The 26,409-nt window shown below is 54.3% G+C and overlaps 1 protein-coding gene and 1 long non-coding RNA gene across 6 annotated transcripts in view; one reads left to right on the forward strand and one right to left on the reverse strand.

Annotated features, from left to right (window-relative positions):
• The window catches only part of MYO1F (myosin IF), a 31,277-nt gene extending 9,268 nt beyond the window's left edge, over positions 1-22,009 (forward strand). For all 3 annotated transcript variants that reach the window (XM_059159734.1, XM_059159735.1, XM_059159733.1), the window contains exons 6-28: positions 5-94; positions 1,991-2,182; positions 2,277-2,408; positions 2,618-2,750; positions 2,928-3,124; positions 3,647-3,727; positions 3,850-3,936; positions 4,982-5,068; positions 5,543-5,710; positions 6,898-6,983; positions 9,199-9,280; positions 10,708-10,814; positions 11,322-11,420; positions 11,521-11,665; positions 17,322-17,436; positions 17,530-17,699; positions 18,383-18,528; positions 18,872-19,018; positions 19,176-19,324; positions 19,796-19,879; positions 20,425-20,620; positions 20,710-20,879; positions 21,554-22,009. In XM_059159734.1, the coding sequence (XP_059015717.1) occupies positions 5-94; positions 1,991-2,182; positions 2,277-2,408; positions 2,618-2,750; positions 2,928-3,124; positions 3,647-3,727; positions 3,850-3,936; positions 4,982-5,068; positions 5,543-5,710; positions 6,898-6,983; positions 9,199-9,280; positions 10,708-10,814; positions 11,322-11,420; positions 11,521-11,665; positions 17,322-17,436; positions 17,530-17,699; positions 18,383-18,528; positions 18,872-19,018; positions 19,176-19,324; positions 19,796-19,879; positions 20,425-20,620; positions 20,710-20,879; positions 21,554-21,630 (2,940 nt within the window). In that variant the 3' untranslated portion in view covers positions 21,631-22,009. The remainder of the gene's footprint in view (positions 1-4; positions 95-1,990; positions 2,183-2,276; positions 2,409-2,617; positions 2,751-2,927; positions 3,125-3,646; positions 3,728-3,849; positions 3,937-4,981; positions 5,069-5,542; positions 5,711-6,897; positions 6,984-9,198; positions 9,281-10,707; positions 10,815-11,321; positions 11,421-11,520; positions 11,666-17,321; positions 17,437-17,529; positions 17,700-18,382; positions 18,529-18,871; positions 19,019-19,175; positions 19,325-19,795; positions 19,880-20,424; positions 20,621-20,709; positions 20,880-21,553) is intronic.
• On the reverse strand, positions 89-26,369 carry LOC131823409 (uncharacterized). 3 transcript variants are annotated; one of them, XR_009350575.1, is made up of 6 exons: positions 25,633-26,369; positions 22,856-22,965; positions 21,190-21,311; positions 9,860-10,014; positions 1,972-5,118; positions 89-415 (listed from the first exon to the last, which is right to left on the reverse strand). It is a non-coding gene; the product is annotated as an uncharacterized LOC131823409 (long non-coding RNA). The 3 variants fall into 3 exon arrangements; XR_009350574.1 differs by lacking the exon at positions 25,633-26,369 and adding an exon at positions 24,758-25,626; XR_009350576.1 differs by lacking the exons at positions 22,856-22,965; positions 25,633-26,369 and adding an exon at positions 24,758-25,626.
• Between the last annotated feature and the right edge of the window lie 40 nt (positions 26,370-26,409).

The following is a 26,409-nucleotide window of genomic DNA, read 5'->3' on the forward strand; positions in this document are numbered from 1 at the left end:
CCAGCATGTGAAGGATATCATCCTGCAATCAAACCCACTGCTGGAGGCCTTCGGCAACGCCAAGACCGTGCGCAACAACAATTCCAGCCGCTTTGTGAGTCTGCAGCCCCACACACAAACACAAACACCTGTGTTCCCAGTAGCATAGGAACGTCCTGCTCCTTGGTGGGAGACTCTCTTCCTGCTTGTGGGAGACTCACTTCCTGCTTATGGTCCTTCTGAAAAAGATTCCCCCATCAGCTGATCTGTAGAAGCCTTGACTTGTCTGTGTAACATTCTTAAATGTTTTCCTGGCTGCAACCATGCTACGTCTGTTCCTGTTCACAGTTCAGTTCCCAATTTATTCTCTCTTCCATTCTTTTCTTCAACAAATTGTTCTTGGGCTCCTTCTTTGTGTCAGGTGTTAGTGCTGAGCCTAATGGAGACAGAATAGGTCACCAGATCTGGATTTACAGTCTGATTCTGTCACTATTTAGATTTGTAGCTTGGACCAAAAAAAAAAAAAAAAGAATGTTTCAGCAGCTTGAGCCTCCTGAGGCTCCTGTTTTCTTATCCATAAAATAGGGATGATGTTAATACCCATCTCGCAGACCTCAGTAATTCCAATATGGTACCTATATATGAAATGATTTAATAAATTCCATACACCAATAAGATGTTTTATTCCCCTAAATATTATTAATTATATTTTTATTTCTAACATATTGATCAAGTAATTATATTTTAAGTATTTTCCTCAAAACTTTATTCTTAAAAATGTAATGGGGCACCTGGAAGACTCAGTCAGTTGGGTAATCGACTCTTGATTTCAGATTCATGAGTCTGGGCCCTTTCTTGGGCTCCATATTGGATGTGGAGCCTACTTTTAAAAAAATAATTAAAACACAGAAAAATTGGGAGAATAATATAGTGAACACCTGCTGCCCATCTCCAAGAGTTTATCATTAACATTTTGCTCTACTTGCTTTATCATATCTCCATCTGTTCATTTTTTAAAGTAAGCTCCACACCAACTGTGGGGCTTGAACTCACAACCCTGAGATTTAAGTGTCACATGTTCCACCAACTGAGCCAGCAGACGCCCCTACCCATTTTTTTTTTTTTTTTTTTTTTTTATGCACTAGAGAGTAAATTGCAGACACCTTACTTTCGGCCTCACCATCACCTTGGCATGTGGATCCTTAATTAAAATCCAATATAAATTTTCATTGCTCTTTCATTTCTTTTAAAGTAAAATTTGCATATAGCAAAACACGTAAATCTCAAGTAAACCATTCACTGAGTTTGGGAAAATGCGTCTGTGCTACCAAAGCCCTATCAATACACAGAACATCACCCTCTCTCCAGAAAGTTCCCTCCCTTTTAAGTCAATCTCTAATCCCACCTCACCCCAGAAGCAAGCACTCCTCTGGATCGTTTCTTTTTTTTTCCACCATAGATTAGTTTCAGCTGTTCTAGAACTTTATATACATGGATTCACACAGTATATGTTTTCAAACTACTGATATACACACAAAAACATGGATGAACCTCCAAAACATAATGTTTTATATTATTTTATTATACCAGAGACAAGTGTAGGTCTTGTATTACAGGTGTCTGTGTAGTGGGATGATGTAATGTGTATTGTCATTGCATAACAGTGGCAAAAAGGAACAAGTAAGGGGGCTTCTCTGCCCTCCAAACTCTAGCCAGAGTAGAACCCACATATTGTCAGAGACCAAAGAAGGGACTTGTGGGGCTCTCGCTGTGGGCTTAGGGACAACCTGTGAGAGACAGCCAGGATCACTAAAACCAGCAGCAGTCTGCAGAGACACGGAGGTCTCTGTGTTGTGGTCAAAGGACCAGGAAAGTGGTCAATAAAGAAGAGTTAGGGTCATGTGGGCAAGACGGGGAAAGAGGCCGGGCTCCTAAGACCCATCCTCAATCCCCCCACCACCACTGCACCCCCGGGGACCCTGGGCACCTCACCTGGCTCTCTCGGCTTCAGGGCAAGTACTTTGAGATCCAGTTCAGTCGTGGCGGGGAGCCGGACGGGGGCAAGATCTCCAACTTCCTGCTAGAGAAATCCCGTGTGGTCATGCAGAACGAAAACGAGAGGAACTTCCACATCTACTATCAGGTGCAAGGAAAGGGCCGTGAGGCTGGAGCCGAGGGAGAGCCAAGGGGAGACGGTGGGAGGGTGAGTGTCCAGGAGGCTAGGACAGTGAGGACTGGGGGATCACAGGGGCGATGCCGGTCCAACGCCAGATGCATGAACATTGCTCGCCCTCCAGCTGCTGGAAGGAGCCTCCCAGGAGCAGCGACAAAACCTGGGGCTCATGACCCCCGACTACTATTACTACCTCCAATCGGACACCTACAAGGTGGATGGCACCGACGACCGGAGTGACTTCAACGAGACTTTGGTGAGCCGTGATCCCTACTCTAGAAAGCCAAGGCCAGGAGAGGGGCTGGAACTTGCCTCGGGTCACACAGCAAGTGGGTGAAACAGGCAAGACAGGGCTCCGGGTGTCCTGACTCCCTGCGTCCGTGCTGCGGTCCCAGAGCCTAACTCAGGAGGGCAGGACGGAGGTGGCGATCTGTGGTACAGGTTCTGCCCCTGTTGTGCCTGCAGAATGCCATGCAGGTCATCGGGATCCCGCCCAACGTCCAGCAGCTGGTCCTGCAGCTGGTGGCGGGAATCTTGCACTTGGGAAACATCAGCTTCTGTGAGGATGGGAATTACGCCCGGGTAGAGAGTGTGGACCGTGAGTGTGGGCGCTGGGGACGGCGGGGTGGACGGGTGTGTCCAAACTGCTTCCTCCGCGTGGGGCCCCAGGAGGGTAAGCACCCACGAAGACAGTATCTCCGTCACTGGGCACAAAGGCCCCCCCCTGGAGCCCCAGAGCCTAACTGGCCGCCCTCTTTCCCCCCAACCCTGGTAGTGCTGGCCTTTCCCGCCTACCTGCTGGGCATCGACAGCGGGCGGCTGCAGGAGAAGCTCACCAGCCGTAAGATGGACAGCCGCTGGGGTGGACGCAGCGAGTCCATCGACGTGACCCTCAATGTGGAGCAGGCAGCCTACACCCGCGACGCCCTGGCCAAGGGGCTCTATGCCCGTCTCTTTGACTTTCTTGTGGAGGTGAGAGGGGCCGGGGCCTGGGCCAGGGAGCAGGAGAGGCCCTGCCCCAGAGCGCCCTGGGCTTGGACCAGCCAGGTGGGGAAGGCAGGCACGGGACGTGTCAAGGTCAAGCACCATGACAATATTGTAGAAGCCAACATTGCAGAACACTTGGCCTCCACCAACTACTGTTGTAAATGTTTTACATGCGTCAGTTTAAAGCTTTATAAAGTCCTACAGAGTAGATGCCACCATTGCCCCCATTTAAAGATGGGAATATAGAGCTGCAGAACATTTAAGAGGCCAAGCGAGCTCCCAAGGTAGGAACCCAGATGTTCTAACACCTGGGATTCTCATACGGGTGACTGGGGGCGGGGGGGTGCAGAGAGTTGGAGAAGGCAAGAGAGGAGCTGGCATCAGAGGACACAGCCTGGGAACGTGGTTAAGAGCACACACAGAGGGGGACACGCTGGCGCTCACCCACCTGGTGAGACTTTGGTGACACATTTTCCCAAACTCCGTGAATCCCCGTCCACACTGCAGGCCATCAACCGCGCTATGCAGAAGCCCCAGGAGGAGTACAGTATCGGTGTGCTCGACATCTATGGCTTTGAGATCTTCCAGGTACGGCCTCTGTTCCCCAGCCCACACCAGGTGCCTCCCTGAGCCTCCTGGGGTGGCCCCGTGGCCCCAGGAGCCTCCAGCATCAGCCCACTGATGGCGACACCCTTGGCCTCCCTTGACAGAAAAACGGCTTTGAGCAGTTCTGCATCAACTTTGTCAATGAGAAGCTGCAGCAAATCTTTATCGAACTCACCCTGAAAGCTGAGCAGGTAGGCAGGGGGAGCCAGGAGCACAGGGACACTGGAGGTGGGGGCAGGACCAGGAAGTCTGCTGAGCCCCCAGGGGAACCCCTGCCCAGGCTCCCATCCTCACCTCTCTCTGATTTCCTATGGAAGCAGTTCCCTGCCTCTAAAGCTTTGACAAGGGCTAGGGCACAGCCTCCTTTGTCATTCCACCAATGATTATTTATTGAGCACCTGCTGTTTGCCAGGCACTGTTTGCAGTGCTGGGGAGACTGCCATGCAAGAGAGGAATGAAAATTCCTGCTGTTTTCATCCAACCCATTCTGCAAAAACAGAGCCTGAGGCAAGGATTCAGCACAAATATCAGGAGAAGAGTGAAGAAGTGGGAGACACATTAAAAAAAAAAAAAAAAAATAGGGAGGTGAGCGCCTGGGTGGCTCAGACGGTTAGGCTTCCAACTCCTGATCTCAGCTCAGGTCAGGATCTCAGCATCCTAGGATCGAGCTCCACATCGGGCATCTGTTTGGGACTCTGTCTCTCCCTCTGCCTTTCCCTCTGCAGTAGGCAGAGGGAGAAGCAGGCTCCCCACTGAGCAAGGAGCCCAATGCCAGGACTCACCCAGGACCCTGGGACCATGACCTGAGCCAAAGGCAGATGCTTAACCAACTAAGCCATCCAGGCATCCTAATAAATGAATCTTTTAAATTAAAAAATAAAAAAAAATTTTAAAGGCCAGAATAGGGTGTATTGATGAGCAGGCTATGCTGCAGGCAATTGGGGCCAATCTCCGCTGAGCCCTGGGGGACACTCTAGCAGGGAACTCAGGGTTAGCCCACCCCAGAAGCAACGGAGCCAGGATATTTAGGCACTGGCTCCTGTCTGTCTGTGGTCAAGGGCAGGCCGGGGCGGCTGTTCCAGTCTGCCCCACTGATGATGAGGGCGATGAGATGGGGAGATATGGGGAGACACCCAGCACACCTCCCTCACCCACCCTTGTGAAGCATGCATTCTAGAAACCCTTGCGTCCTTGCCCGGACCCCCACCCCCACCCCGGCCGCTTTGCCGCCCCCAGGAGGAGTACGTCCAAGAGGGCATCCGCTGGACCCCCATCCAGTACTTCAACAACAAAGTGGTCTGCGACCTCATTGAAAACAAGCTGGTGAGGCCCTGCCCGGCTCCGCGCGCGTCCTGCTGGGTCTGGAGCTGGGCCTGGGAGAGGACGGGGTGGGTTAGCGCCCCTCCCCCACCGGGCTCCGCGCCGGGAGCACCCAGAAACACCCCGACGGCCACCTCATCCACCCCCTCGGCCCACCGCTTGTGTTGTCCGCTCAGCGAACCTTCCCCAGCTCGGCCTGCTCAAGGACAGAGGCGTCAGTCCTGGGAGGTCCCGCACCAGGGTGGTCGTCCCCGTCTGGGGAACCGAAAGGAGCACGGGTCCTTCAGGGGCTCCTCAGCCCGCTCCGCCCCCCAGCAGGCTTCCACCACAGCCCCCCACGCCGCCAGCACCCCCACTTTTGCTCTTGCATTTGGATCTCGCCCCCTCGCTTGCCCCGCCGCCTCCACACCTTCCCAGTTCGGGGATAGGGGCGGAGTCCGGCCAGGCTGAGCCGCGGCCCCGCTCCCCCGCCCGCAGAGCCCCCCGGGCATCATGAGCGTCCTGGACGACGTGTGCGCCACCATGCATGCCACCGGCGGCGGCGCCGACCAGACCCTGCTGCAGAAGCTGCAGGCGGCCGTGGGCACCCACGAGCACTTCAACAGCTGGAGCTCGGGCTTCGTCATCCACCACTACGCGGGCAAGGTGCGCCCGTGCCCCGCCCCCCCGCGCGTCCCACCTGGGCGCGGCCTCCCAACCTCCGGCAGCCAGAGCCGCAGGACTCCACGACCCCTCGCCCCAGCCCTCCCACCGACCCCCAGGAACTGGCCTGCCCCCCCCACCATGGTCCTTCAGCTGGGGCTGCAGAAACCCCCACTGCCGCCCCCACCGAGGTCACAGCTCTCCCTAATAAAGGACAGCTCCGCCTAAAAGGACAGAAACTCCCTCCCATGACCCCACATTGGGCAGCAGACCCCCACACCCCGATCTGAGCTGCAAACCCCACTCACCCCCTGACTCAGGACACGGCCTTCTAACCCAGACTCAAAGACCCCAGGCCCACGCTGTGAGCCACCGCCCTCCAAAATGGGCTGGAGCCCCCTGCAGACTCCCACCAAAGACTGTTGAAATCCGCTGGCCTCTGACCCTGGCCACCTTCCTCCTCCCCCACTGACAGGACTGTAGACTCTCCCACTGACCTCAAGTGGCAGCAGACATCCCCAGGGATCTCCTGGCCCCCAAACTGGGCTAGAGCTCCTGGGTTGCTTCAGCCAACGAATAGCAGCTCCCAGGACTACCGAGAGCCCCCACCTTCGATGCAGACCCAGCCCACAAGCCTGATGGAAGACCCCCGTGGATCCCAGCCAGTGCTGGAACCCTCCTGACACCAACCCCCACCCCTCGACTGACCACAACATACTCAATCTGACCTTCTGAGCTCTGATTAAACAGCAGACCCCGCAAGGACCCTGTATCCAGGCTGCAGCCCCAGCCCTCCAACCCGCACTTGAACATCAGACCTCCATGGACCCCAAGCCCATGCAGTAGCCCCCTGACCCCCCTTTTTTAAAGATTTTATTTATTGATTTGACAGATCACAAGTAGGCAGAGAGGCAGGCATGGGGGTGGAGAAGCAGGCTGCCTGCTGAGCAGAGAGCCCCATGCGGGGCTCCATCCCAGGATCCTGAGATCATGACCTGAGCCAAAGGCAGAGGCTTAACCCACTGAGCCACCCAGGCGCCCCTAAGCCCCCCGCCCCTTATTAGGAACCATAGGTACCACCCCCATTCGGTCAGCTCAGGGCAGGCCCTCGCGGGACCCCTGGCCACCTGGGATGTAAGCAGCATCCCAGGCTTCAGCCTCTCATTCCTCCCAACACTGTCTCCCTCCAGGTCTCCTATGATGTTAACGGTTTCTGTGAGCGGAACCGGGACGTTCTCTTCTCTGACCTCATAGAGCTGATGCAGACCAGTGAGCAGTGAGTGGCCTCTGGGCACAAAGCTGGGGCAGTGGGGCGGAGCGGGGGGAGGCCAGGACCCACTCCATCTTCCCGGGAGCTACCATCACGCTTTGTGTGGATGTCTGTCTGCAGGGACAGTGTTTCTAGTGACAGGTTCTGACTCAACAGCAGCCTGACTGAGGTCCACAGGAAGAAGTAAGGAGAACCCTAGGGGCAGTTCCTTATGGCCCGTCCAGGCCTCCCCTGTGCAAGCCCAGCTGATGCGGGGTGTAGACAGTGTCCCCTGGTGCATCATGAGAACACACCGCACCTGGCCTTCTTCCTATATTGACACATCTGGACCCATCTCCCTGACCACAGCTGCACACCGGGTTCCACTTTTTGCCTTTTTAACCTCTAAATGTAATTCAAGCTCTGCCATGTGCTGGGCACCATTTCCTGGGACCGGTGGGGATGGAGACTGAACAGGTCAGAGAACACAGGGGCCCTCAATGAGTGGACAGCCAAGTGGGGAGCAGGCATGGAACCAGGAAAAAGGGCAAATAGTAATACGGCATCACACGAAAGGCATAAGACCGCGGTCGGTAAAAGGCTGAAATCTGACTCCTGGGCCAAGAACAGGAGTGTCCTCTGAGCTGGGTACAAATGCCCTCGGCCCTGGACCTGGGACATCAGGGTCTGCCCTGGAAGGAGCATCGCCGGCGCCTCCTCCAGACCCCGGGGCACATCTGAGTTTGAGATTCTGCGGTCTAGAGCACGCGGTCTGTTACATTCCACATCCATGTAGAATCCAAGCTATGCACATCACGCCTTGAAAACCGCCTTCTTCCGGTACAACTTGCGTGCCATGAAACACACCCAACTTCAGAAGTCTTTTTTTTTTTTTTTTAAATGAATAGAGCTGTGCAACCATGACCACTACCCAACTGGGACCATTTTCATCACACCCAAAAGAGGCCTTGTGCCAAGTTGCAGCCGATCCCTACTCCCATTACATGTGTAATTTTATATTTTCTTTTTTGAATATTTTATTTATTTATCAGAGAGAGAGAGAGCACAAGCAGGGGGAGCAGCAGGCAGGGGAGAAGCAGACTCCCTGCTGAGCAGGGAGCCCGATGTGGGACTTGATCCCATCACCTGGGAATCATGACCTGAGCCAAAGGCAGACACTCAACCAACTGAGCCACCCAGGTGTCCCAGCATGTAATTTTAAATTTTCTAATAAGCACAGTTAAAAACGTAAAAAGCAGGTAACTCTTCATCTTGGGTTCGTGAATTTGAGCCCCACCTTGCGGGGGCGGGTAGAGATAGCTTAAATAAATAAACTTTATAAAAAAGTAAAAAGGTGAATAGGTGACATTAAAAAGTGTTTTCTTACACCCAATAAACCCGAAATATCATTTTGGGTATCATATAAAAATTACAAACGAACGAATGAATTATGAAGGAATGAACCACATACTCTTGCCCCATGCTGTGGTAGTCTTTGAAACCTGGTATGCATTTTAACACTCCCAGCGCACCATGATTTGGACAGGCCAAGTCTCAAGGGCCTCGATAACCCAGTAGGACCAGGGGCCACCATATTGGAAAGCACAGAGCCATGGTTCTCAGAGTAGGGTTCCTGGACCAGCGGCGGCAGTATCACCTGGGAACCTGTTAGAGATGACTGAGCCCCAGCCCAGACGTGTGAATGAGAAACTCAAGAGGAACTGGGTAGGGGCCCAGCCATCCGTGTTCTCGCAAGCTCTCCTGGTGGTTGCGGCAGTCAGGGAAGACCCCATTCAGTCGATGAGGGAGGGAATAGTGAATAGAGAAAGCGTGTGGAAGCAATCCCCTGGTGACGGACAGTTAGACTGAGCCCCTCTAGGACTACCGCGGGCAGCGAGACCCCTCGTCTGTATCTCTGCCCACACGTGCGAGCCTGTGCGTGTGGGATCGTTCCTACACGGGGACCTGCCCCTGTAGCCCGAGATGCTGAGACACTGCAGCACGCGAGACATGTTCCTACTGAGCCGAACTGTGTTCTATTTCACGTGCTCCCCAAGTCGTGCCGGGCCGGAGAGGCAGGAGGAACGGTGCAAATAGGTCCAGGAACCAGAAGGACAAAAGCGTCTCTCCGGTTCTCACCATCACACCCCCACATTCAGGGAGAACTGTGCTCCCCTGGGAGAGGGCACCCGAGGTTCAGCTGCACCTCGGACTCCTCCTGTCCCCCCCCCCCCCTGCCCAGGGCCTTCCTCCGGATGCTCTTTCCTGAGAAGCTGGATGTGGACAAGAAGGGCCGGCCCAGCACGGCTGGCTCCAAGATCAAGGTGGGCCTGGGGAGAAGAGGAGGAGCTGGGGCTGGGGGGAGGGGCCCCACTGGGGACTGTTCTCTACCCGTTCTGCCGTCTGTCTCTCATGCATCCTGGCCCCCCGCCCCCGGCACCCTCTGTGCAGCAGGATTTTCTTCCAGCTCTGGGGTTTCTAGGGGGCTGGACCAATCTCCTTGGTGTCCCCCCAACTCTCTAAATCCAAAAGTGAACCATCATCTTAATAATGCTTTGGTCTTTTGGTTCTTTGCCACTTTAATTTGAATTGTGGTCAAAGTTACAGAAAATGTGCCATTCAACCATCTCAACCATCGCTAAGTGCACAGCTCGGCAGCATGAAGCACACCACCCCACCCTCCATCTCCAGAACTTTCCAGCTCCCCAAACTGTCTCCAGAACTTTCTCCAGAACTTTCCATCTATCCACACTGAGACTCTGTCCCCATGAAGCACGGACTCCCCACCCCCTGCCCCAGCCCTGGCTCCCACCCTCTCCCCTCTGTCTCTGTGGACAGGAACTCCTCTGGGGACCTCCTGGGAGTGGGATCTTGCGGGATGTGTCCTTCTGTGGCTGGCTTACCCCACTCAGTAAAATGTCCGCAAAGTTTGTCCATGTTGAAGCAGGTATCAGGACGTCCTTCCTTTCGAAGGCTGAAATCTTGCAGTTATGAATGGACCTCATCTGTCCCATCCATTCCTCCACGGGTGGACACTCGGGTTGTTTTCACCTTTTCCCTATGGTGAATAATGTTGCTGTCAACTGGGTGTCCCATTCTAAAAATCTCTTCATAACCCTGCACTGGGCACTCACCAGTGCAGGCAGCCAACGTGGGACACTTTACAGACAAGGGACTAGCCGCACCCGGGGCTTGGGGAGACCAAGGCTCAGAGCCGCAGTCACTGGCCCGGATCACACAGCAGAGCCACAGTCCACACCAAGGTCTCTCGGGCCACCCTCTCCAGTCTCCCGACCTGGAACAATGTCCTTTCTAGTCTCTTCCAAGGGACTAAAATGCACAACTAAAAGGCACACACACACACATGATTCACATGATTCGCTACTTCCAAAGAAGTAGTCCCCCCAGAGGACAGTCAGGAATGTTCAATGCAACATGCTCTCCTGAGAGCTCTGCTACTCCATCAACAAACAAAACGTTTGCTGAGCACTTGCTAGGCGCCAGATTAAGTGGTGGGTGCTGCAGACAGGAGAGCTCCTGGTCTCCTGCCAAGGATCAGGCAGACCCACAATATCGAGTCCCCATGGTGTGCACTAATGGAAGAATGCCCAGACCAGGGACGCCGGGCCCCGTGGCTCCCTGGGAGCCAACCCGATGTGCCTCTGTCTCCTGGGCCTGTGTTCGGGGTGGGAGGAGAGAGTGTCCAAGGGTCCCATCTGTGCACCCATCCCCTCCTTCTCCTCCACCTCAGAAACAAGCCAATGACCTGGTGGGCACGCTGAAGAGATGCACCCCCCACTACATCCGCTGCATCAAGCCCAATGAGACCAAGAAGCCCCGTGACTGGGAGGAGGGCAGGTGAGCACCAGGGGCGCCAGTGCACCCAGCCTGTCCCCCCAGACCGACCCGCCTCCCAGAGCCCGCCCAGAGTCACGGGACCCATTCCAAGCCTGAGCGAGGCTGACCCCTAGGACCAGCGCAAATCTCCTCAGGGGGCCCGGGGTTCTACCTGGCACCGACCAAGACCCCTGGACTCCCGGGATGAGCAGAACCGAGGGTAGAGTGACGCAGGGACTAACATAATCCCCTCTGTCCCCAAACCCTAGGACACACCCCTAGAATTAACCCTGGAACTGACCACAGAACTCACATGGACCCCTCCCCCTAGAAGGAAGGCCCCCACCCCACCGAACTGACTCCTGGACCACTGAAGTCACCCCCTCCCCCACCCAAACTGTCCCCAGCACGAATCCAGACCCCCTGGCCTCACAGCTGTCTTTCCCGGCCCAGCTTGGCAGCAGCCCCCTCCCCCTCCCCCTGCTCCAGACCAGGGAGTACAGGAGACTCACACTGCCCCCCCCTCAGGGTCAAGCACCAGGTGGAGTACCTAGGCCTAAAGGAGAACATCAGGGTGCGCCGGGCTGGCTTCGCCTACCGCCGCCAGTTCTCCAAGTTCCTGCAGAGGTGAGGCTCCCCCGCCTGCCCCCGGCCCCCACCGCCAGTCCGCAGAGGAACAGCCAGCACGGACATGCACCCCAAACCCTCCCACACCCTCTGCCTCCAGGTACGCCATCCTGACCCCTGAGACGTGGCCCCAGTGGCGCGGGGATGAACGTCAGGGGGTCCAGCACCTGCTCCGGGCGGTCAACATGGAGCCAGACCAGTACCAGATGGGGAGCACCAAGGTCTTTGTCAAGAACCCCGAGTCGGTGAGTGTGAGAGACACCTGCATCCCCGCACGGGCGCGGGTCCGGCTCTTCAGGCCCCTTGACGCCTCGGGCCTGTTGCCTTACCCCCTTGGAGCCTCTGTTTCTCCATCTGGAAGGTGGGGAGAGTAGTAGCCCCCTGCAGGATGGGGGTGAGGCTCAGACAACACAGGACATCCGCGAGGCAGTGTGTGGCAGGTAGCAAGTGCTCAGAAAAACCTGAGTTAGCCGGACAGGCACAGGGGCCAGGACGCCGATGGGGAAACACGTAACGCACGAGGGGCAAGAACTCACAGCTTCTCCAGAACGTCACTTGTCTCTTCTTTCGGCTTTCTTCCTTTTTTTTTTTTTTTTTTTTTTTTTTAAAGATTTTATTTATTTATTTGACAGAGAGAGATCACAAGTAGGCATAGAGGCAGGCAGAGAGAGGGGGGGGGGGAAGCAGGCTCCCCACTGAGCAGAGAGCCCGATGCGGGACTCGATCCCAGGACCCTGAGATCATGACCTGAGCCGAAGGCAGCGGCTTAACCCACTGAGCCACCCAGGCGCCCAAAATATTTCCCTATTTCTTTTTTTTAAAGATTTTATTTATTTATTTGACAGACAGAGATCACAAGTAGGCAGAGAGGCAGGCAGAGAGAGAGAGAGGAGGAAGCAGGCTCCCTGTGGAGCAGAGAGCCTGATGCAGGGCTCGATCCCAAAACCCTGGGATCATGACCTGAGCTGAAGCAGAAGCTTTAACCCACTGAACCACCACCACCCTCCCTGGCTTTCTTCCTTTTTTTTCCCTAATGTCCTTCTGTGCTTTCTCCTCTCCTATGTTTTCTTCCCTCCTTCCTTCCTTCGTGAGCACACTGAGTCCCTGGGTCTGAGACTATTGTCAAAGCGGTGGTTGGCTGATCCCAAGACCTGCCCCAGGCCCTCAGCTACCGCAGACAAACCTGACTCCGCATTCTCCACGCACAAACCATCCCTCCTGCACCGCACCGGCTCTAAGCCTTTTAGCAAAAGTCTGGGTAGGCCACGAACGCCAAGCTGCGTCTGCTTGCAGGAAGAAAACGAAGTCACAATGACACATCTCTTCTGGGGACCTACTGTAAGCATGGTGACTGTCGCTGACAGCGCTGTGTAACAGACCGGGAACTTGCTCCGAGCAGATCTCCCCCGTTCTCACACCACAAAAAAAGAAATGGTAACCGTCCGATTTAGCTAGCCTAGGAGGCCATCATTCTGCAACAGATACATGTATCAAATCAAGGCCTGCGCACCTTAAATTTACACAATGTTGTATGTCAGTTATATCTCAATAAACCTGGGGTGAGGAGTCTTTTAAACAACAACAATGACAAGGAGAACAAAAATCAGGGCCAAAGCGGAGGTGGGGCGCCCGGCTGGCTGTCCGTGGAGCATGCAACTCTTGGTCTCAGGGTTGGACGTTTAAGCCCCCACGTTAGGTGTAGAGATTACTTAAAAATAAAATCTTAAAAAATAAATAAATAAAAAAGGCAGGGCAAGGAATCCCCTTGGGTGGCCTGCCTGGCCACCTGCTTCTATACGAGCACTGGAGAGCAAACGGGGAGCTGGCCGTCTGGATGAGATGTGCTAGCTCACCACACTCCCATGCAAATCTTGTGTCCTCCAGCCTGGGCCAAGCTGGAGCCCTGGGGAAAGGGCTGCCGCCTGCCCAGGGCTGGCTAGGTGCCTCATCGCCTGCACGGTCCGAGCGCCTGCCCTACCAGCCCCTCAGGGACTTGAAAGTAACTGGATTGTCTAGATGATCCCCTTGACGTTACTGTAACTTACAAGTGAGTGTTCCCTCATTAAACCAGACACATCACACAGGGGAGAGGAGACTCTGGAGATGTCACTGCTACAAAAATTGCTGGGGCTACTGGTTGGTTCCGTTAGTAGAGCGTGGGACTCTTGGTCTCAGGGTCATGCGTTCAAACCTCACGATGGGCATAGAGGAAAGAAAGAAAAGAAAGAGAAACCGAGGAAAGAAGGAGAAAGAGAAAGAGAGAGGAGGGAGGGGGGAAGGTGGGAGGAAGGGGAAGAGAGGAATGAGAGAGAGAGGAAAAAGGAAGGGAAGGAAGGAAGAGAAAGAAGAAAATTGTCTTGGGTGCTCAGGCTCTTCTTGGTCCCCCAAACTGGTCTGTACCTACCTCTAGACCTTCTCCCTATAGATGCATTTGCTCCAAGAAATAAGAACAGTCTTTGGGACACGTGGGGGGTGCGCAGTCAGTTCAGCACCCGAATCTTGGTTTTGGCTCAGGTCATGATCTCAGGATCGTGAGATGGAGCCCGGTGTCGGGCTCTGAGCTCAGCCCCGTGTCCACGGAAGACTCTCTCTTCCTCTCCCCTCGGCCCCTCCCCCCATCGCTCTCATTCTCTCTCAAATAGACCTTTTTTAAATTTTTTAAAATTGACCCTGAAAAAAGCAAATAGACAAAGCTAGCACTGGCTAAGACTATGTAAGGTAAAATCAAACTCTGATCCAAAAACGCAGTCTGCACACTTTGAGGTGAGGAAGATGAACTGGCTGGAAATAATGACCTTTGCAAAGGGAAAAACTTGGTAGAAACATTTTGTAAGGAAAAAAGAAAGGCTGAAAATTTGCACGGGACAAAACTGATCCCAATGAGAATCATTTTAGTAAAATGAAAACAGAAGAAACATACATGGGAACAGTTTTATGACTGTTTATAACTGGGCTGCATCAAAATTGATCAAATCAACTTACCCTAATGGAGTTGGGGACTTTCTCAACCACTAATGCACTTACCCAGGATGATTCTGACTTGGAATCTGAGTCTTGTAAACATGGACTCAAAATATCCTTGATGTTTTGCACACGTGCTGGCCTTCACTGCCCATCACGCCGGGCGTGTTCATTTCCGGTGGCTACTGTAACAAGTGCCACCAACTGGATAGCTGAAGTCAACAGAAATTAATGTCCTCATGTTTCTGAAGGCTAGAAATCCAAAATCAAGGTGTCAACAGGGCCGTGCACCCGCCGAAGTCTCCAGGGAAGATCTTTGACTTTCCCTAACATCTGGTGGTCGCCCACTGTCCTTGCCATTCCTGATCACCCTGGTCTCTGCCTCTGTCATCACATGGCCTCTTCCTCTGTGTCTGGGTCCAAATGTCCCTCTTGGAAGGACAGCAGTCATACTGGACTGAGGGCCCACCCTACTCCAGTATGACCTCATTTTAACTTGATTACATCTGCAAAGACCCTCTTTCCAGTCAAGGTCACATTCACAGCTTCCCAGTGGACATGAATTTGGGGGTGGAGAGAAACACTCTTCAAGCCAGTACACTAAGATAACCTCAGATCTGGGGCCCATCTCACACACCTTAACCACACGCAACTCTGCCCTCAGCACATGAAGGAGATGAAGTTTATTTTTAAAAAGATTTTATTTATTTGAGAGAGAGGGAGAGAGAGAAAGAGAGTACGAGCCGGGAGAGAAGCAGACTCCCTGCTGAGCTAGGACCCTGACTCAGGGCTCAATCCCCAGACCCTGGGATCATGACCAGAGCCAAAGGCAGACACTTAACTGACTGAGCCACCCAGGTGCCCTGAAGGAGATGAATTTTTTTTTAAGATTTTGTTTATATATTTGAGAGAGAGTGCAGAAGCGGGGGAGGGGCAGAGCGAGAGGGACAAGCAGACTCCCCACTGATCAGGGAGCCCAATGTGGGGCTTGATACCAGGACCCCAGGTTCATGACCTGAGCCAAAGTCAGTCATTTAATCGACCGAGCCACCCAGATGCCCCAGAAGGTGATGAATTTTAAACTCTGTAGACAGGAAGATTCCTTTCCCAAATTGAAAATGATTACCCTTGCTGAGCAGAATTAACAAGGTTGCAGGACACTCATCCCATCTGCCCTCAACAGCTAAGGCAGAGAGGACTCCTGGTTGACCCCCACTTCTGCAAGTTCTTTATTCATACTTGACGTCCTCTCGGCAAAGTGCAGAATGTACTTATGTGTCCTCCAGACACTCTATATGAGGCATTACTTGGGCATAACTTGCACACAGACACACTGACCCAGAGAATATCGGTCTAAGAAACAAAGGGGATATGGAAACTCCACTTGATTCCCTGCAGGCTGCGAAGCTTTAATCTTGGTGGGGTTAGGATTCCTTCCTGGTGAAAAGATCCCCACCTTTTGTGAACACTTATAAACACCCACAGCTTTAAATGTTCTCAAAGATAAATAAAGATTAATTTATTTTAGAGAGAGAAGGGGAGGGGAAGGGGCAGAAGGAGAGGAAGAGAGAGTGAGCATGAGTGGGGGGAGGGACAGAAGGAGAGGGAGAGAGGGAGAGAAAGAGAAGCGACTCCCTGTTGAGGACAGACCCCCCCCCATGGGGGCTCAGTCTCACAACTCTGAGATCATGACCTGAGCCCAAAATCAAAAGTTGGACGCTCAACCAAGCCACCCAGGTGCACCTCCAAACGTACTTTTTAAAGTGCATTTGAACCAAGTATCTACAGAATTACTTTAGTCCTCGCAGGGAACCCTGGGGTTTCTGGGAAACATCAACCATCTTGGTGTCAGCGAAGCAGACAGCCAGGCTTTTAGCAGTGATGTGATATTTGTGTATTTAACAAATCCCTCTGGGTGCAGTGCTAATTATTTTCCTAAAGACTCATTTTATTTACAGTATTTCTCATTCCGATATACCCCTGATTGACAATGCTGTCCCTTTTATCACTAAATTGGTTTGAATTATAACATTCCCCAGTCATCTGTCCCATTTCACTAGGTTGTTCTTTTTTTTTTTTCTTAAAGATTTTATTTACTTATATGACAGAGATCACAAGTAGGCAGAGAGGCAAGCAGAGACAGACAGAGGAGGAAGCAGGCTCCCCACTGAGCAGAGAGCCTGATGCGGGGCTCGATCCCAGGCCCCTGAGATCATGACCTGAGCCAAAGGCAAAGGCTTTAACCCACTGAGCCACCAAGGCGCCCCTCCACTAGGTTGTTCTATTCCGCAGTCAGCACGCCATTGTTCTTATTACTATAGACTTACAAGTTTTCATATCCAGTAGGCTCCTTTCCTTGATATGTTCACGGTTTATTCTAAGTGAAGGGACATCCTTCATGGCATTTCAACTCTGACTTGCTCTAATAGAGTTTATACCCTAAGACCCCTCTGGACTCAAAAGTCTGCTCTCTGCAAAAGCTTCTTTTCCAGGGTCACCAGGTATGGCTGTGCAGGTTGTGCACTATACAACTACCTGGTCTCCAGGTACATCAGTTCTATGTGCCAGATTTTCATATTTACAGTATTTTGTTGGGTTCTAAGATGCACATTGGTTCACGTTTCTAACGTCTCTGAAATCGGGGTGCACCTCACATGGATGGCATGCCATAACTTGATTAGCAGTGTGAGAAACAGTGATATTACACCACTTCAGGCAAGACACAGCTAGGAAGAGGCAGAGCTGGGATATGAACCCTGCAAGACCGGCCCACAATGCGGGGGCTTGTGCTCCATATTGGGAGGAAACCCTGGGTTGAGTCATTGGGAAGAAAAAAAGTATTTGCCATAGTGTGTGAGCATGTGTGCAGGTGCTGGTAAGCAAAAGCAAGTGGGCGGCGTGGGGCTAGAGAAAGACCCACCGCCCCTCCCTCTCGCCCAGCTCTTCCTTCTGGAGGAGATGCGAGAGCGCAAGTTCGATGGCTTTGCCCGCACCATCCAGAAGGCCTGGAGGCGCCATGTGGCAGTCCGGAAGTACGAGGAGATGCGAGAGGAAGGTGAGAGGCCGCAGGTGGGAGGCTCAGGGTGGGGACAGGTGGACTTGGAGGAGCCGGGCCACAACCTCTGCCCCCGACCCGGTGTTCCCACAGCTTCCAACATCCTGCTGAACAAGAAGGAGCGGAGACGGAACAGCATTAATCGGAACTTCGTCGGGGACTACCTAGGGCTTGAGGAGCGGCCAGAGCTGCGTCAGTTCCTGGCCAAGAGGGAACGCGTGGACTTCGCCGACTCGGTCACCAAGTATGACCGCCGCTTCAAGGTGAGGCTCTAACAAGTGGGTGCGTCTGGGATCCTGGCCCCAGCCTGCCACCCGCACCAGAGGCGCCCCCTCAGCTGGCCCAGACATACCTGTCCACTGGTATATATTCACCTAGCCTAGATACACCGACCCCATCACAGATACACCCTCAGCTGGGCCAGACACCTGTGCACGCAACTAGGGTAGATACGTCTATTAAGCAGGCCCTCATGGAGCCCAGACACACCTGTCCATCGCATACACCGGCACCTGGCCAGACACAGCTGTCTGCAATTATACACTTCCCTCGCCCGGAAGCCCTGACCGTGGGGCCATCCCCATTCGCCCTGGACGCACCTGTCCATTAGGTATACGCTCAGCCAGTCTAGATAGGTATGTCAATTAGATGTATCTTCATCTGGCCCAGATACACCTGTGCCCAGGTACACTCTCATCTGGCCTGGGCATCCATGCCCAGCAGCTATGCATCCGCCTCTCCTGTATGTTCCCTGGCCCGGGAATCCCTCCCTAGCCAATAGACCCATACTTAACCTATCTCTCATATAATGCAACTCCTCATATACCTTCACGGGGAGGGAAACACTCAGCTGACCTGTCCTTCCCCTGCCTGAGGTTGATCCCCTGGAGCCAGGTGGCCTGTGCCCGGAGCTCTGGCCACCAGCTCTGCTCCTGCATCCTCGCAGCCCATCAAAAGGGACTTGATCCTGACGCCCAAGTGTGTGTATATAATCGGACGGGAGAAGGTGAAGAAGGGACCAGAGAAGGGCCAGGTGCGTGAGGTCCTGAAGAAGAAGCTGGAGATCCAGGCCCTCCGGGGAGTTTCCCTCAGGTGAGGCCAGGTCCTCCCCCACCCCCAGTCGCCCTCCTCTGCCCTCACACTTCTCACCCCGTCGGTCCCCCCCACCATCTAACCTACCGCTATGCCCGTAACCCTCTCTTGGCCCTACCTGCCACCTTCCCCTGCCCCCACACTCATCCGCATGTGCCAAGGGCACCTGTCCCCTCACCTGACGCTTCTCTGGAACCCCCCCCCTTCCCCAGCTCCTCGCCGCCACCCCTCGCCTTTCCCCCGCCTGCGTCAGCCCTCACCTCCCTTCACCCGACCGTCCCCGTCGCCCCTCACACGTCAGTCCTGCCCCCCTCACCTGCCTTCCCGCCCACCCCTCCCCCAGCACGAGGCAGGACGACTTCTTCATCCTCCAAGAAGACGCCGCCGACAGCTTCCTGGAGACCGTCTTCAAGACCGAGTTCGTCAGCCTCCTGAGCAAGCGCTTCGAGGAGGCGGCGCGGAGGGCGCTGCCCCTCACCTTCAGCGACACGTACGCCCCCGGCCCCGGCCCCGGCCCCGGCCCCGGCCCCGGCCCCGGCCCCGGCCCCAGCCCCGGGCTGGGCTGGGCACAGCGCCCCCTCTCCCGCCCCGCGGCCCCGGCCAGCTTGGGGAGTGGGCGTCCCCGCAGCTTCCTCCTCTCCCCACAGACTACAGTTCCGGGTGAAGAAGGAGGGCTGGGGCGGAGGTGGCACCCGCAGTGTCACTTTCTCCCGTGGCTCCGGCGACTTGGCGATACTCAAGGCTAGCGGCCGGACCCTCACAGTCAGCGTGGGCGACGGGTTGCCCAAAAGCTCCAGTGAGTCTGCGCAGAGCTGGGGGCGGAGCCAAAGAGGCGGAGCCTGAGGAGGCGGGGCCAGCGAGGGGGCTAAGGCTGTGGGGGCGGAGCCACTGAGGTCTGCCGGGAGCGGGTGAGGGGCCGGGAGGGGTGGGTAGAGAAAGACGCAGCTACAGAGAGGGCAGGGTCGGCGAGGTAAGCAATGAATAGGAGAGAAACGTTGAGGGGGCGTGGCCATACTAATAACCCCTCCCAACAGTGGGCGGGCCTAGAGATCCGGGCCAAAGAGAGGTGGGTCTTGGGGGGCTGAGCCACTTATTTATTGGGCAGAGTCCTCTCAGTAACTGCGGGGCGGGGTCGATGGGACAGCCAGGGAACCCGCGGGAGGGGAGTCTGGGGCGGAGCCACAGAGTGGACTGGACTTGTGGGCGGGGCCAAGAGCCTGCTGTGGTCTGGTCCTCACTCAAATTCCCAAATCCTTTCCCCTTTCAGAGCCTACACGGAAGGGAATGGCCCAGGGAAGACCTCGAAGGTCAGCGCAGGCCCCTACCCGGGCAGCACCGGGGCCTCCCAGAGGTGAGGCGACGTGTCTTCCTTTGCCTCTTGTGTGCTCCAAGACCCAAGCCACGCCAGCTGTCCACAGATAGAGCGGACCACTCTGTTCTCTGCCTAGAACTCCCCACAGCTCCCCCTCTTCCACAGAGTACAGACTAAGCTTAGTCGGATCTAGAGCCCTTCAGAAGCCAAACCCAGCTAACCACCAGCCTTTCTCTCCTCCATCGTATACTCCTGTCTCTCGAGCTACATCTTACTCTGTCGGTTTAACAAATTTGTTCTTATCTCCAAGCCTTTGCTTGGGCTGTTTACTCCTCTGGTGTCGCACGTTTTCACTTAGCTTGAGCTCCCACTGATCCTCTAAGACCCATCCACAAAAGCCCACCTACAGAAGAGGATGGGGGAAATCTTACCCCTGCAGAGCCTCCCTCTGGACCAGTTCTTACCATGCTGCGTTAAGCATGTGACTGGTTGCCTCCTCCCTCAGCCTGGGATCTTGGGAGCTAAGTCCTCCCCAAATGCTACCTTCACCCTGATAAATGCTCCCACTCTTCCTCCTGCAACAGGCCTGGGCCACAATGGGGTGCCTCCTGCTGCCAGAAGTAGGCCCCTGCCCGTGGAGATCACATCTGGAAGGGGCTCCCAGCAGCCCTTCCGGGGCCCTCCATCCTCAGCCCTGAGGGCCAGTAGACGCCCCCGGGCACGGCCCCCCTCAGAACACAACACAGAATTCCTTAACGTGCCTGACCAGGGTGTGGCAGGGTAAGTGAGTTAAGAGGAGAGCCCCAGGAGGTGGGGGGGGGGGGGCAGGGGAGTGTCTGGGCTGTGATGACGCCTCCCTGTGCCCACAGCATGCAGAGAAAGCGCAGCGTGGGGCAGCGACCTGAGCCGGGCGTTGGCCGACCCAAGCCCCAACCTCGGATGCATGGCCCGCGGTGCCGGGCACTGTATCAGTACGTGGGCCAAGATGTGGACGAGCTGAGCTTCAACGTGAACGAGGTTATCGAGATCCTCATGGAAGGTGTGTGTGTCCCAGGCCACAGAGGGGAGGAGTCAGAACCCTGACTCAGCCAGGCAACACCCCATTCCTGCACACCCTTCCCAAGGAGAACAGAAACAACCAGCGCCCACTAAAGATGGGCTCTTCCAAGCCGGTGACTGCATAGGCTAGAAGGCCTTGGGTCTGAAGTTTCCCTCCTAAGACACTGGGGGCCTGGCTTCCCAGCAGCACGGCCAGTCCCTGGGGCTTCATTTTTCTCTCCTGTCGAGCACAGTGCTAATCGCAGAAGCTACCTCCCCCCTTGTCTGGCTGGGCCAGGCCCCCTTCCTACCTTAGTCCACTGGGCTGCCCCCCACCCAGAGGGGCTTGGGACTCAGCAGCATTCTCTGTGGGTAAATGGGGAGCCCCAAAGGGGTCACTCACTGGTCCATCATGGCGAGTGAGGGCAGGCACCTGTAGAAAGAGATGAGGGACGAGCACAAGAGAATGGCCTAGAACATGACAGAGTGTGAGGTGGCAGCAGGAAAAACCACTTGTCCGTCCGTCCCTCCCCCCTTCCCATGTGTTGCCTGTTCTCTTTTCAACGTCTGCCTTCTGCCACACCAGTGGCGATGAGGAAAACAGGCAGGGAGCCAGCATGAAGGCTTTCTCCTAGGTGGGCTGGACACCACCTCACGCCGCTTTCTCACCCACAGATGCCTCAGGCTGGTGGAAGGGCCGGCTGCACGGCCAGGAGGGCCTCTTCCCAGGAAACTACGTGGAGAAGATCTGAGAGGGGGCCCAGATTCTGCCTCCTGCCTGCCCGCCTTTCTGCCGGGGAACCAGGCCCCTCCGGCCAGGGCCTCACTTTCCTTGGCTGCATTAGCCAGAAGGTCCTGCCCAGTGGCCTCCAGCCCAGCCCAGCCTAACTCAGGCCCTGGGTCTGGGAGTCACCACCGCAGCCCCCCCAGGGCCCCGGCCACCCCCATGTCACACACGTTGCCTCCTGTGTCAAACAGGGCTAACAGCATGAATCTACCTCCCAGCTGCCTTGTGAGTATAAATGAGTAACGTCCTGTCGGCAAAGTGCCAAGCACAGTTGGGGACACCTTGACAAGCAAGACTCCCCTTCTTCTGTCATCACTAAGGCAATAAACATTTGCCAGGTGAAAGTGTGAATTAATTTGCCAGGCGCTAACCAGAACTACCTTCTCACAAGGCTGAGGGAGAAGCTGCAAATACTCCAAAACTGGGAGCCGGGAGAAGTTTTGTCACTTGCCTGAGATCCCTCAGAGCCAAGGCTTGAACTCGTGTATACCCCCAACCCCATCTCTCCCAAAGGCGAAGTTTGTCCCACCTGCCCGCTCAGGGCCTTTTGCATCCCGGCCTTCCTGTAGAAAATAGCCTGGGGGGGTCCTGTCAGCTTTGAATCAGCAGGCTCCAAAGCCATCCAGGGCCTGATTGGACCCTGAGGAAGGAGGAAGGTCCCACATGGCCCATCACCATCCAGTCTGGGCCAAGCCTGGCCCCTGCACCTGCCCCCACCCCAGCCCTCCCCACCCCACCCCTGCCCCGTGTCTGTGCCTTCTTAGCCCTCCCTCACCTGGGGTCAGGACCGGTTCTGATATGCAAGGGCCCTGGCTTTCTGCACCCATTGCCATGGATTTAGGGGGTCAGCCTCACTACTGGTCTCCCCAGATGCTTCCAAGCCAGTGATGGGAGTCTGAGCCTTTGGGGATCCTGCCATGGGGCGGAGCCTAAGCATCCCGACTTTCCAAACGGACACCCACTCTGGGCTCAACTCTCAAGGAGCAGTCAGTCTGGGAGAGATGGAGCCAAGCCAGTGGGGTCAGGACTGGGTCAGAGAAGGGACAGAGGCTGGGAGAGGACGCAGAGAGAGAGAGTGGGCATTGCTGGAGGAGGCAAGAAGGAAGAGTTTGGGGTCTGCAGATCTTGATGGCAAATGCCACATACGACGATCCAGGCTGTGACAGAGAACTCAGGCAGAGGACACCTACCCAGCCAGGGGAGATGGGAGACAGGCTATCAGAGAAAGACTGGCCAGTAGCCCCTTCTGCAGGATCTGAACCCTCTCTCTTCTGTCCCTACCTTGGGAAGCTGAGTGTGGCTGAAAAAAGAAAAAGAAAAAAAATCCCAAGGTTGCCACTGGGTCTCAACAGCTCTTTTATTCACCAATCATTATACAGAAGCACTTACCCAGTCCCCTTGATGAAGTCCCAGAACCTAAGTCAGGTTCGGTGGGGTGAGGAGGTTCGGAGCCGACGACTAAAGAAAGAATTCTTAAGACGTCGTTGGTGCAAAAGGTGATTTATTAAAGCACGGGGACAGGACCCGTGGGCAGGAAGAGCTGCTGCCGCCCCGGGTTGTGAGGAGTGGCTGGTTATATACACAGGAGTTGGGTAGGTGAGGACAAAGGGGTGTTCATGAAAGACCCGCGGATCCCCTTACCCAAGAATCCAACACTGCCACTGGATGCAATCAGCAAGAGGTTCTTTATTGTTTCCGCAGGCGCCTGCGGGTGGTCAGCGCACGCCTGCGGGTGGTCAGCAGCTCCTGCTAGCTGAGCACACCAGGCTGGGGTAGTGCAGGATTTTTATGGACAAACAAGTTTCGGGAGGGGCTGAGCTGACTGATTGATAGTTTGAACAGGCATACTTGGCGTCAGTGGAGTGGATCAGGGGACCCACGTGCGAAAGCAGACAAAGCAATCTTACAGAAGCAGAACTGGCCGGTTAGCCCACGCAGGCGAATGAAAGCACTATCAGGATATTGAAGGCCTGGTTACTATCAAGCCAAGGCCATTTTCCCTTTAATGAGGTCCTAACATAAAGACAATTGGGAGTCTCTCCTGGTGAAATGCTACATTCCTGCTATCAAACGTAAGGTAACTTCTTTGTTGTAAATCTCAAACCAAGGGAGACTCCTACCCTGCAGGACTGTGATTTCTGCAAGTTAACTATTTATAATGCTACACATATGGAGGGGAGCGGGTGAAGGGGGGGGTGCAAGGCGCCAGCTTTTGCTTTGTCCTCAGCCAGCCTCTTGCTCCTTAGAGTTGAGGGTTTAAGCAATTTTTCATTTCTTAGCAAAGCATTAGAAGCATTATTATACAGAAGCCAGAAACAGCCGGGTTAAACACAGATTTTCGCTATTCGTTATCCTGTTATGCTGCTTGCTGACTCCCTTATCTATCGTCAGCTAGCTACAGTTTCTCAGTTAGCATAAGCTGGTCATAAAAAGAATGTTAAAACTTATAGGCTATAGTATAATTCTGACCTGGGGTCCTTCATTCAGAAGGGCTATTGGGGCAAAGAATACTATCAGGATATTGAAGGCTTAGTTGCTATCAAGTAAAGACAATTGGAAGTCTGGTGGAATGTTACATTCCTGCTATCAAGCATCCTTGTTAATGAGATTTAGGTTTTAGAAGAAATTTAACTTTATTTACTTTTCCTTCTACTTCCACCTCCTTCGGTTTTTTATGGAGGGGAGGGTGACATTAGGGCTTGAGGAACTGAGTTCTGTGTCTTTGGAAATTGGGCTATTGATAAGGTAACTTCTTTGTTGTAATCTCAAGGACATTTGCAAACCAAGGGAGACTCCCGTCTTGCAGGATTGTGATCTCAGCAAGTTAACTATTTATCATTTTATGGCAGTCAGGGGTGCCTGAGGAATGCTACACATATGGAGGGGAGCGGATGAGGGGGGGTGCAAGGCGCCAGCTCTTGCTTTGTCCTCAGCCAGCCTCCTGCTCCCTCATCACCCTGAATGTCCCTGGTTTCCTCCATCTCTGATTTTCGTCCCTCCACTGCCCCCCCCCCCCCCCCCCCCGTGTATGCCTCTCTCGGCAACACTTAGATGTTAGAACAGGCTGGGGAGAAAGGGCGGGAGCCACCAACCTCATCAGCTGGACATTCTCTGGGGCTGAAGAGGAACTGGGGCGTCCTCTTCCACCTCCCTACTCTCTCCGTGCACTCACCATGCAGTCTGCCTGCCCTGACATTTTGGGGTACAGCCCTCGGGCCCCACCGCCATGGCGGTCACCCCATTTACAGGAAGTAGGGCCTTCTGGGCCTCACATCTGGGTTACAGCATCTGCAGACTGCAAACCTCAATCACCTTGGCCCTGCCCACTCCACAGCCCCACATCCTGTTGACTTAGAGAATTTCTTAAGCCTGGCCTCTCCTCTCCCTTCCTTGGGTCCGTGTCCTTCTGAGGCCTCACCCCACCCTGCCCCAGGTTGCACCAACCTCCTCTCCACACACAAACACACCTCCACCCTGTGTCAAATGATCTGTTTTGTTTTTGTTTTTTAGATTACTGAGTTTTTCTCTATATTCATTATCATCAAAACCACATTTAAAAAAAAAAAAATTCAAACAGCACAAAGTATGAAAAGACTGTCTCTCCCTCACTTAAAAAAATCTGTTCCCCTCCCCACTTTTTTAATGGCTCCCTCTGATGGTATTCTCCACATATAAAGGCACACGGGTACCTCTTCTGTACACAGATGGAAATACACTGCACATAAAGTCTACGCTTGCCAGAACGCAAGATACCTGTTGAACGTTAAACAATGTATTACAGAGACCTGAGATCAAAGATTCACTTTCCCATCCCCCTCAACTGCCCATCCTCCCAACAACAACCAGGAATCAGATGGTGGACCTCCCCCTGCTAAAAATACATCAATGGTAAGAATAGAAACCACACTTCTCTCTATGGTTCATGAGGTCCTGTGTGACCCTCCCTGCACCAAGTTCACTTTCTGACCTCCACACTCTGCCTTCACTCTGTTCCAGCAGTGAGCTGATCTCCTTACTGGTCCTTGAGAAAGACGAGCTTGTCCCTCCCCACTTCCGGACATTTGTACAGCTATCCACTTCCCAGAGTCGCTTGACCTTCCATTTGCTCACACCTTCCTGACCAGCTCAAAAGTCAAGTCACAGAAAGACTTCCCTCCTTCCTGTGTGTGCCTGTGTGTGTGTGTGTGTGTGTGTGTGTGTGTGTGTGTGTTTTCCTTTGTAGCAGTAAACACTTAAGGTGGTTTTCTGGATTTGTTGACTCATTGTCTGTTTCCCCATTTTAAAATGTGAGCAAGCCCCTGAGGGCAAGGATGTTTGTCCTGTCCTCTGAGTCCCCAACGCCTGGCACACAGTAGGCGCTCAAGGAATGTAGGATGGATAGGTGACTTATTCCACGCCTGTCCACCCAGGGGTCTCCCCCTAGGCTACACCTGTCCGGAGGACAAGCAGTTTGCTTCCTGCCCCTGGCTATCACAGGGAGCCCATTCCAACTTCGGAACTCAGTGCACTGCAAATTTTCACGATCACTGCCACTTTCTCTGGAGGCGGCCCAATCAACACTCCCTCTTCAAAAAGGAGAGCAGCTAAGAGCTGGGGACGGGACGGGATACCCATTTTGCAGATGACAACAAGGGCCCGGAAGGATTTTTCAACAAGATCTCTGAGCACAGGGTCTTTAAAGGCTGTGCTTGCACACCCGCAGCACCGCCTCCTACAGGAGGACCTAGCCCTCAGGCCCCGCCCC

The sequence above is a fragment of the Mustela lutreola genome, chromosome 2 (genome assembly GCF_030435805.1).
Source record: "Mustela lutreola isolate mMusLut2 chromosome 2, mMusLut2.pri, whole genome shotgun sequence".
NCBI lineage: Eukaryota > Metazoa > Chordata > Mammalia > Carnivora > Mustelidae > Mustela > Mustela lutreola.